General features: G+C 41.5%; 1 protein-coding gene across 1 annotated transcript in view; it reads right to left on the bottom strand.

Annotated features, from left to right (window-relative positions):
* Positions 1-2,964: 2,964 nt before the first annotated feature.
* METTL16 (methyltransferase 16, RNA N6-adenosine) overlaps positions 2,965-11,948 on the bottom strand; it is a 78,258-nt gene continuing 69,274 nt past the window's right edge. The window contains exons 9-10 of the mRNA XM_014826987.3: positions 7,336-7,509; positions 2,965-7,212 (exon numbers count right to left, since the gene is read on the bottom strand). Of these exons, the coding sequence (XP_014682473.1) occupies positions 6,589-7,212; positions 7,336-7,509 (798 nt within the window). The 3' untranslated portion in view covers positions 2,965-6,588. The remainder of the gene's footprint in view (positions 7,213-7,335; positions 7,510-11,948) is intronic.

The following is an 11,948-nucleotide window of genomic DNA, read 5'->3' as shown; positions in this document are numbered from 1 at the left end:
CCATGGACAGAATCTTTAGGATTCTCCCTTTAAGAGGAGAGAGCTCTAAAAAAGGAGGGTGGGCAGTAACCAGACTGAAGTAGCTGAAGTAAATGAGAGTTAGGAAAGTAGAGGCAGCAAATATTTGGACAGTTCTACTGCCCAATGGTAGAAGAGGTCACAAACAGATGGTCTATTAGGGTTTATAAAATACTGAATTAGTTGTCAGTTTCTCATAAATGTGGCGTTCTGGCTTCCCTCAAAATATCAGAAGATCCAACAACACTGGGCACCTATGTTTGTATGGCAGTAACCAGCTGGAATTAAATAAAAGCTACTTCCTTTTAGTCAGAGCATGAGCTCTGGCCCTTTTTGCCTGGCCCCTGGTGTAGAAGATGAAGAAATACTTCCCTTTGTGAATGAAAAAGTCCTTATTAGTGCTCATCTAGAGTTCACTGAAATACAGGCCAGAGCTGGATCCATAAAGCCCCACGCTTGGCCTTGAAGGCGGAAATCCTGAGAAAAAGATATCTGAAACATACCCCATGTCAGACCAGACTGGGAATCTCCCCTTCCCAGCAAGAGACATCAAGTCTCTGGAACGTAAATCTATGGGAGCAGGCCCTGCCTCAGCCACTGCCCCAGGAGGAGGTCCGGCTCAGCACTGCTCCCTGGATAGCCCTTTTTGGACAGTAGCACAAGCTGCCATTTCTCTGGGGGCTAACTGGCTGCTGAAGCCGGCCAAGTACCCCAGCTGGGAATTTCCTGGCTCTAGTTTCTAGACTCTCAGGCCACACTTCCTGAATGGGTCCACCAGATGGCACACAGCCTTTTCTTTTCTCCGGATTGACACAAGTTTATTCACCCTACCTAGGGAAGACGACTTGCTGTTTTTCTGACAATTGCTACCTTCTCCAGCAGGATCAAAAAGCACATCAGCTTTGTGTTCTGTAAGTGAAATATTTGGAGCTGCCTATTAAAATATTAAAAAATAAAACCCTTCTTCTATTATTATACAATTACACATTGTCAAAGAGTCATTATCTAATTATCAGTTATTTTACATTGATTCTGATCCAACATGTGCTTGCGCTAAACATTTTATTTTGTGGTTTCACTGACTAAAATATCTGCACTACTGCCAAATACAAAATTCTATGAAGATTTGGTAGCATAAATTAAAAACTAATCATAAGCAATTTCACTTATTAAGGCTCATTGATCATAGGCTGGAAAATAATATTACCTTAACGTACTAAATCGTGAAGTTGGGTAAGAGACAGATGCTTGTTCTCTCTTCCCTGTGTTCCGTAATTGAAGTCTCCTCCCCTAGAGGCAGGTCGAATGATCCTAGAAGTCCACTGCCATCCTAAGTGCAGCGCTCGGCTCAGATCTTGAGATGTGGCGCAAGATCCCAGTCTTGGACCTGACTTCAAAGCCCCTTCTGTGACTTAGCTCTGTGAACAACCTTAGGGACAGTCACTTAAGCTCTCTGAGCTTCCACTTCTTTAAGCTATCACACAGGGACACCACACTACGTGGCAGGGTTACTAAATGAGACAATTTACGTAGAAGATGGCCAATCAATATTGGCTCCCTGTTTGTCCCCCTCCAGTAAAGGGAAGCCTGGGTTTTGCTCTTGGTCAAAAAAAGTGACAGAGGTCTCGGCCTTTTCACTCAAGTCTACTGGTAGAAGATTTTCTGACCAAAAATTGAAAACTGAAAGAATAAGAATAGATGAGCAAGTTGAGAAGCCTCCTCTTTGTTTATGCACCCTTCTAGGTGTTTTAGTCCTTCTCTTACTTATCTATAACTGTGTGAAGCAAGAATTCCTCATCTTTTGTATGAGGAAGCCAAGGCCTAGTGAAACTGACTGACCCTGGAACGAAAACCCAGGCCTGATGAACTGTGAGGTCTGGGCTCTCTTCTGTTTTTCCTTCCCCTGGAAAAGCATTTGGGATTTACACATCCTTTGCCCTCTTGAGAACCATCATATACAAGCCAATTCTGCCAAGTACACCTGCACTTTCTGGTCCACTCCTCGTCTCAGTTCCCTGGCTCATAATAAGTACCCATGATCCTCCACCTCCCCACAGAGAGCCTAGTGTCCCTGACGTTTCTGCTTGGACTGAGACAGGCAGATAGGCTACACCTTAAAAGGCATTCAGAGGTGCAAAGCCTTCACTCAGTAACAACACAGCTCCCCAGAGTAAAAGCACAGCCTCCAAAAGGGAGCATGAGCTGTTCCAACCAGCAATTAAAAAAATAAACCGCTGTTTTAGTCATCTGGATGAGTCACAGCAGAGGATCTGAATGTCTTTACAGAGCAGAGCGGGAACTCTCTGGTACGTGTGTGAGGCCCTGGTGCTAGTGGGGTGAGCCCCATGCAGGGTTTTCTAATACTATGCTGGCACCAGCACCAGGAGGTTTGTACTTAGGAGCATTAGAAAGGTTCAAGATCAATGCCCTGCTCCAGGAGGCAGAAGCCAGTCCATTCTCACAGGTAAGCCTCTTCTCAGTTTCACCAGGGTTAGTGCCGTTTGGCAAACCAAATCTCCCGAGCACTGACTTCTCTAAAAAAGATGTGGTCACGCCCCCCTTTCCTAGGGGAACCTCCTGGATGGCTGTAAAAGTGCTGCACCGCTGAGACTTTTTCTGCTCCCAGAGGGCTCCTTAGTTTTCCAAATTGGATCTTCTTCCTCCTAACGTGGAGATCTGTTGAGTGGCCGCTCATAACATCTGATCCTGTGCCATAAACATAAGGGTAGATGGAACTTCTCCTTGAAGCCACACAGACCCCAGGGTGAGTAATTTACATGTTCCACACACAAACACCCCTTGTGGAAAGAAGGCCCACTAACCCATGTAATACACACAACACCAACTGTGCCCACTTTTGATGTAAACAACACATTATATGCATGCTAGTCACCCTGCCAGATAAACCAAAACAAGAATTAAAAGACAAAAGAACATCGGAAACAGTTTCTTTCTTAGAGCTCTATTAATCTTCCTGGAACATAAAGCTTTTGAAAAGTTACTATTTAAGATCACTAAAAATTCACCTTCAGTACCCTCATTAACTAGATACCAATAAAAAGTTGATCCAAAGGACCACCCCAACCTGGATATATTCTAGAGTAGCAGGACAGATGGAAAGAAAAGAAAAAATAGTCAATTGGGACTATCAAGAAAAATAAAAAGGTTAAAAGATTATGCCCAGATAAAAAGACCACAGGGTGGTGGGTTTTTTCTTCTTTCTGTTATTTTTCAAATTTTATTTATGTGAAAATGTACTTGTTTACATAAAAATATTTAACTGGTTAGCAACTGGATATTCCAAGAAAATACCAAGGACACAATTTTATCCGTTTCCACAGTGAAGTTAAGGCGCTTCATAAAAGGGCCAAAGATGCCCCCGTGTGGCTAAAGAGGAAAATGCTGTGGTTTAAGTAAGATGGACGGGCTACTCCCGTCTCTTAAGAGGACTTGGATTTTCCACAGGCTTTGGCATCTTTTCCACACCTTGTAGTTTTATTACTTGTCAGAGCTTAGAAGTTGGTGTGATCATATGGTAAGCTTTGACTCCCATCAAGAGAAGAGAGGTTTCACGTTTTAAAAGACATATACTAAAGTTGTAAGAAATCAACATGAACCCTTAAGATTAGCTGAACCTCCACCATGGAAACACTGACCCTGCTAGGACACGCAGGAGTGCTCCGGTGCGTGACGAGTTGGGCAAGGATGTGGGGTGAAGGAACCACACTGGTGGAAGCCAAGCAGATCCCAAAGAACAAAAGCAGCCTTAGTCCCCTTGGAAAACAAGTTCAGCCTCTGTTCTCACTCTAGTTATCAAGAGGTCAGAAGCCAATGCCAGGGACCAAAACAGAATTTAAGATAATACCACAAAGATTTAATTCCATACCAGTCTATCAACATGAATTTGACCTCCCCATACTTAAGGCAAGTATCACTCAATATTATGATACATGGGTGAATAACCTATTTCTTTAAAGAAAAAAATTCCTTTCCCCCCCTGTATCAGAGGTCTATGCTATCACACATCACACAATTATAAAGTATATGCATAACTAAAAGAACTTTTAGATGTCTTTTAAAAATGTCTCCAATGTTCTCTCATTAGATAGACATAAACTATTCTTATCAGAGAAGAAAATGAAGATATGCAAATGCAAAGAAGGCACTCAACAGCTCTAGTAGTGGAAGCTCCTTCATCACATACTTTTTAAATTCTAAGAGCATTAACACCTATAAAACCTCCTCCATGACACCAAGCCTTAAACCTGGGCCACTGGAACAATACAGACACAAGATACATCTTTTGTGTCTCCAGTTACACAGAGTATTCTCTGGGAATCTCTAAGTACTAGACTTAAATAAAGGCTAACACTGCGCCTGAAATACATTTTGAACAGACAAGGAGTATAAATAAATACATTACTGTTAATAATATAGAAAAATACAAGATGTTAAATGAAAAAAAGCATAATATAAAATTGAATACACACCATGAGTACAACCAAAGTTAAACCCACACACTCACATACCCCATCTACAGAAAGAGACTAGAAGGAAACACTAAGATACCAATAGTGGTTGTGTTTAAGATGGCTGAGACTTAGGAGTGATTCTGTTGCTGTTTTCTACTTTCATTTCCCCAAATCTATAATGAGCATGTGCTACTCTTTTATAATGAAACAAACAAGCAAACAATAAATACTTATTGATCACTTTTCCAATAAATAGTTGCCACCTAACTCAATTATCTTAAAATTCTATCAAGATGGAAACTAGGTTTGGGTCCAGCACATGATTCCAATGTGTCATCAGAACTAAGCACAGGGGGTGGTGTGGGGGGCACAGATTATTGGATGGGAAGAATCCAAGGCCCTGGACTGAATCTTGGCTCTATGAGGCCCTGGGCACTGGTTTCCTCATCTTATCAAATGAGAGGTTGGACTAGAATCGTGGTTCCCAATCCTCAGTGGGTTACTGATCCATCTAAGTCAGGGACCCTTCTCTCCAGGAAAAAAACCCACACATGTTCACAGAGCTTTTGGAAATAATCCAGGAAGTTTATGGACCAGGTTAAGAACACTGATTGGTTAACAGGTTCTCTTCTGCAGCTCTGTCTCCAATGCCACAGGGAGGTATAATATGGTCCTTTTTTCATTTCCTGTTTTTCTGCTGAGGGACTGGTCTAGCTGCTGCCAAAATATGCCAAGGTCATCAGTTTTCTGCCCTAACCAACAGCCACCTTTCAAAAGCATGGCTTAACCACTCATCCCCAGTCTTCCTTGCAGAGGGTAGGGAGCTCTGGCATCACATTCAAAACTTTCAGTCTAAATAGAACCCTAGGCTACTGGTATAAAATCAAGCTGTGACAGTCAAGCACAGCAGAGGGTAACTGAGACACCAAGAGAACAAAAAAAGGGACTCCTTTTCCAGAGGCATTCCTGCTGAGCCCTGATATTCCAATTAGAAACATGTTTTAAGGCCTCAGAATTCTCCAATGCTATCAGGTAATCATAGAGGGGAAGAGAAGAAAATCCACAAAAAGCAGTATTTGATCAGCTATAATTTGTATACCAATAGATCAGACTTTCTTAAGCAACCTACTGCACCTAACTATCTTGCTCCATTTCTTATTTCTATCATCAATCATTTACCCATTCGAAGCCAAGAAAATACTTTCCACAACCCTAGGATTCAAACAGGATTGACAATTTTCAATTCTGAATACTCTTATATTAAACACAAACAAAGCTCCACTTTAAATGTCAAAACAAACAAAAATGATACAATGGTGAAGCCGTTACAAAACAGTACTTTAACAGGTTAGAGGTAAGGGTGTGGCTTCATTCTGCTGTGCCTCATCTGGGAGTTGTGCTTACCTAATTCTGTTTCTGAAATAAGCAACATCAAAACAGGCATGAGTTAGGAATGTGACGTTCCCAGGTGTCCTCAGATTGGCCCTTCTTCCTGGCATTACTAAGCTTTCCTTCCCTGACTCCCCCACCACCTAGCATCAGGCCAGTTCTTTTCTCAGGACTGACACAGGGTAATCAGTCATATGTACCCAGACAAAGTCTTCAGTCTTGAAGTTGACTCTAGAAGAAAGCAGAGGGTGTATCTGCCCTGGTGTACTGCCTCAACATGGGAGAGGAGAAAGTCACCCCTGCTCAAGAAGCAACTATGGGTGAGAGAGAGCATGACACTCTGTTCAGTTCTGACTCAGACTTCAAAAATAATCCTTTTGGCCTCAGAGAACCAGTCTAAAGGTAAGGTGATCAGCTCAAGTCAGGTTTAAATCCCTTATGAGTTTACTGATGGCTTTTTGTTGATGCTGATAACCACAATTCTTCCTCCTGAACTACCATACTACAATGCCCTGTTTAAAAAAAAAAACAGGGAATTGGGGGGTGGGGGGAGTGTGTGTGTGTGTGTGTTTAAAAATGGACTAATTTATTTGTTTTTTAGGACAACTCCACATAATGGGCCAATGGTGGAATTCCTCTTGCCATCCCACAGGCCACTCCAAAGCAAGCTGCTTTACACAACTTTCCCAACTATGCAAAAAGTTTGGAGTTAACTAGCAACAAGCCTGAAGATCTGGTTACGTATATAGGTACAAAGCTGGTTCATCAAATCCCTGTTCTGGCCCTCAACCCAATGCATTTCGACCAGGGCATCGTCTACCTCCTTCTTCACGTTTATCAAACACTTGAACAGGTAATGTCCAGCCACTTCCTGGAGATGATTCCCCCTGTCAGACACTGGGTTGCTGGACTGCTCAGAAGCCTCTTCGTCTTGGGCTCCATTGCTAGAGCTTTTACAACTTTCCAAAACCTCTCTCTCTCCCTTTTCCTCATTCCTTTCATCCTCCATGGGTTCTGGGTTTTCTTCCTGGGAAGGTGAATCTTGCTTTGGGCCATGGCCCTCAGCACTGGCAGTCTCGCCTTCCTGCAGAGTGGACCCACACGGGGTGCTCTCCAAGGGGCCCTGAGCCAAATCTTGGCTGCTGCCAGACTCTCTGGGGGTGGACTTTTTCTCTTCCAAGGCTTGGATGACGTCCTCAGGAGCTCGGGGAACCTCTCTCAATTGTCTCACTCGTTCTCTTTTCTTTCTCCTTAAATGAATCCAGGAGTTTTCTACGGCTGTTAGGAAAAGGCTAACTTCTTCCTTTCCACAGGGAACTCGTTTATGCTGGACCTATTTGGAGGAAAAACAGAATTTTATAGGAAACCACTTTTTTCTTCTCAAAACTCCTTTTTAAAAAAGAAAAAAGAGAGAGAGATTATTCTAAGTACTTCTTCAATGTGCTTAACCAGGTACCTTCAAATCAGTGAGAATTTTTTCAATCCATGTCGTCACAACTACTATGCCTTCCACCGTCTCAGAGCCCAAAGATGATGCTTTGAGGGATAATTCTTTCATCACAGACTCCAACACTACAAATGTAATGGGTTTTCTCGGCTTCTCTAATTTTCTTCGCTTACTTGGTGGTGACTGAAAGGAAAAGAAGGCATGAGAGAAGAGGGGAAAGTCATCCAAATAATTAAATCCCATGTATTACAATGAACTCAGCTACACGAATTTCCATAACTTCTGCTATCAAACACAGGGCACTGAAAACACAAAGGCCTTTCATGTTTACTTTTCTTACTTAAAAAAACCTTATAAAATAGGTTTATCACTCCCCATTTTGCAGAAAGGAAAACTGAGATAGAGAGAGGCTGTGTAACCAGCTCAAGGTCACACAGCTAGTAACTGCAAAGTTAGGATCTGAACCAGAAACCCAGGTTCTTTCTGCCATACCGTGCTGCCTGTGTTCTGGCTATCGGTATGTAATCTTAATTACTGAATGTCCTTAATCTATCTGTTGTGCCCAAAACAGGCCTATGCAATTATTTCTTTCATGGCATCTCAAGGACCCTGGGGATACTGTGTTCTTTTTATACTCTTCCTACACTTTCTACTCGTCTGTATTCTGAGTTTATGCTTGCTGAGGCTTGAAGGCAAGGAGCCGGTGAACCACAGCTTGTAAGATCACATGCTAGGAATGACCAGGGCCAGCAGAATCACATGGGCAGAAGAGAAGGGCTGCTGAAGCTTGGCTAATGTCAGGGCCAAGCCAGTGGCTAGCTAAGCACTGCCCCTCAGCTGGGGAGAGGGGACACCAGCACTGACAAGAACATGTGAAAAGCTGGTTCCACATAATTCAAGACTGTCATCTTTCTATTCAAGCTTGGAAAGTGAATCATACTCTACCCACTAGAGGGACTCAAGTTCCATTTTAAAAACCAAATGACACGTCTGTATTTAAAATTTATTTCTTTAATATGTCATCTATACTGAATAAAAAATAAATAAAATTTATTTTTTTAAGTAAAAACTTACTAATTGTTTCTTTTAAATGACTCTTAGCTAAGACCAGATATATTATGGATGCTTCATTTTAAGTGACAGACTTGTACTTGTTGACTAAATTTATCAAAACTTTGAAAAATAATTCTAAGATCAGGGTCAAAACAAACAGGTGAGGATTATATAGAGAAAGGCTCAAAAAGAGAAAACATCTAGTCAGCTCTTTTTTTTTTTTTGAGGAAGACTAGCCCTGAGCTAACATCCACTGCCAATCCTCCTCTTTTTTGCTGAGGAAGAGTGGCCCTGAACTAACATCTGTGCCCATCTTCCTCTACTTTATGTGTGGGATGCCTGCCACAGCATGGCTCGATAAGCGGTGTGTAGGTCTGTGCCCAGGATGCAAACCAGTGAACCCCAGGCCCCCGAAGTGGAGTGTGTGAACTAAACCACTACACCACCAGGCCTGATTCTCCCTAGTCAGCTTTGAAAATCTTTGCCTATAAAAAGGAGCTCCTGATAATTGTGCTCCTGTTAACTTCAATTCTGCCTGGAAACAGTGACAGAGCATACACAGTAAGGTCCAATGGCTGAGCGAGGTCTTATAAGAACTAACCAGCAACCCCATACCCCATGCAACAAAACAGCTAGTTTATTCTATGCTAGAAAACTTTCAGAAGGTATTTCTAAGAAACAATCCACATTTTCTCTTTATATCAAATATAAATTAATAAAAAATGGAAATTAAAGAACACTGGAAGACAAGTTTAGAAGGAAAGGACCAAAACCAAAGGGTGTGTGTATAAGTAAGAACCTGCTCTTGAGAAATGGATAGTGGACTCCTAGCCCTGTCTGAGTCTGAACTTGTTTAATTAATGTTTCAGACAAGATGAAAAAAATTAACAGGGACTGTAAGACAGTAGCATTGTTATTACTCAATCATGCAGCATAAGCAACAATTTCTACAGTCTCCTGAGAGCCTAACACTTTGCACTCAAGAGCTTAAGATACAACTATTAGGCTGGGGAGGAATAGAGATGGTAGTGTGTAGGAGGAGGAAGGCAGACAAGAATCAGACTCCCCATTCTACTTCCCAACACCCAAGGCTGATACTACAGCGAAGTCACTGTAACAGGGCCACCTATGACAGCCCACCCAGCACACCAAAGGTCATCCACGAACAGGCCTAAAAGAATAGCACCTCATATCTCTTCCGACAGAGGCAGTAATTATTTGTGCTCACAAATTCCAACCAGCAAAGTGAAGATATTGCTGTGTTTCTCATTCGCCATGCTAGAGCTGGCCTGCAATACTCCTCCAAAACGGACTCATCGTCACTTTAAAGGAGAGAAATGCGTCCTCACCAAACCTAACAAGAGCTCTACCAAGGATCCACTTTCCAAGTTCTGAGGGAGTCAGAAACAACAAAATAGACAATTTATTGCCCTTTATCCCAGGACTAAAATGAAAGCTTCTCCACCTCATATATGGCTCCTTTACCTTGCATCCTGGCCCCAGTTATCTATATACAATGGTCAATCAACAAATCTGGTATTTCTGAAGATTTTTAGTGAATTGTTTTAATACACACATCCACATACATATGCTCAGGATTGTTTTAGTTTGACTCTATTACAGAAACTAGGCATTCAACAAACAGATAATTTATACTCTAGAAATTCTCAAAGTTTTTAAATGATTGAAGATTAACTTAAGCCTGGCTTATAGCAATCATTCCTTTTCTCCTCTTGTTTGTATGGGAAATTCTTTCTTTTTTTAAAGAACTTTTAAAAATTTTTCCTTTTTCTCCCAAAGCCCCCCAGTACATAGTTGTGTATTTTTAGTTGTGGGTACTTCTAGTTGCGGCATGTGGGATGCCGCCTCAGTGTGGCTTAATGAGTGGTGCCACGTCCCGCACCCAGGATCTGAACCGGCAAAACACTGGGCTGCTGAAGCAGAGCGCACAAACTTCACCACTTGGCCATGGGGCTGGCCCCCTTTCTTTCTTTTTTAAAGATTTTTTTTTTTTTAATGGGAAATTCCTAATAGGCAAGGGCCAGAGTAAAATACAAGAGCAGGTGTTAGAAATTAATAGTTAAATTCAACCCCACAGGTCCTTGGTATTGGTAATTTTATACCCTGCTACAATGCTAGTAAACAGAAGCTATCTGTTTTTCCCCAAGTGAAATGATCTTATTTTGCTAATATGCTTGTAATCTCAAACCACAAATATTTTAAATAAAGAGTGGTACACTCACTCAAACTGTCGTAATCTAGTTTAGCAGGCAAGATAACATAAATAATTCAACATTTTCAAGTGTAATAAAAAAATAAATCATTTACAATGGCTAATTCAGTTTAATGCGAAGAACCAGAAGATGAATTTACAACTGATTTCAGATTAGAAAATGCACTAGTATATCACCCAGATGAAATTATAATGTGAAAGAAGTTTGGTGGGGAGTTGTAAATCTCATAGGGGATACAGGTCTTATATCTTTGGAATTGCAAGGATTCAATGAAGAGTAATCAATAGGAGGAGGAGCTTCAAGTGTTATTTTGTTGCATCATTAAAAACACATTAGACTGAAACCAAAAATTGGACAAAAGCAGTTCTTAAATTTTGAAATATGCTTTACCTAGCAGGGCTGCCTATAAATTCCCTACATCCTCACTCTTTCTTTAATTTCTAGATCTCAGTGGTGCAGTCAAGAGACCTTCAAATCAGGTGTAACTTGACACAAATCCGTGTAGCATCTGCTATGCTGCCAAAGTTCTGCTGTTAACTATAGCTAAGACAAAAACTTCCAATGAAGCCACAAGCTGCATGAAATCATTAAGTTCTCCCTGGTATCTGCAGGAAAAGAAGACAGTCATTCACTAGAGATCTGCTGAGCATGAAGCCACGGCCTCCTTGTTGTGACAAAGCAGCTTCTAGAATGCTCCTGATTCGGGGAAAGGAGTGCTCTTGGCCACTGCACTGGAGTCTTCGTTGCTCTGCCACACTCTGAACGGCTACTGCTCCAGGCCCTTCAGGAACAAGCAGAATGCCTGTGAGCTGTTATTTGGCACAGGCCGTCATTATTTGCAGAAATAAAGCCAAGGAGCCAACACTGACACCTGGCTGGAATACTGACAGGAGGTGTGCTGGGAAGGACAGCCAGATTATCTCACCAACTGTGTCTTATTCAAACACTGCCATGAAGTAGACTGAATACTTTATTGTTTAGGAAGGGTGCAGCTTCCTTATTAACAGTGCAGTGGGTGTTCCTATTATCTTAATCTGACAGGTTACTACTTAAAACTGAAATCAATCCCAGGATACATGTAAAAACTGTACAAGTAAGAAAGCAAGGGGAAGAAAAGTTTATGTAGAATGCTACCTATCTAAGAAGGCGTTGGTTATAACTCTTTATGTGTATTTCCTTATATTAAGAAAATAAACAACGGAAGGATAAATTATAAAATCATTTAATTGGTAACCCATGGAGAAGTGAGGGATTAGGGTGAAAAAGACAAGAGAAAGAAGCTAGATTTTCTGACTATATCTTTTTTTTCAGATTCGATTTTCAAAACCATGTAAA

This window comes from Equus asinus, chromosome 13 (genome assembly GCF_041296235.1).
Source record: "Equus asinus isolate D_3611 breed Donkey chromosome 13, EquAss-T2T_v2, whole genome shotgun sequence".
NCBI lineage: Eukaryota > Metazoa > Chordata > Mammalia > Perissodactyla > Equidae > Equus > Equus asinus.
Note: the sequence above shows the minus strand (reverse complement) of the source record. Positions and strands in the feature narration are given on the sequence as shown.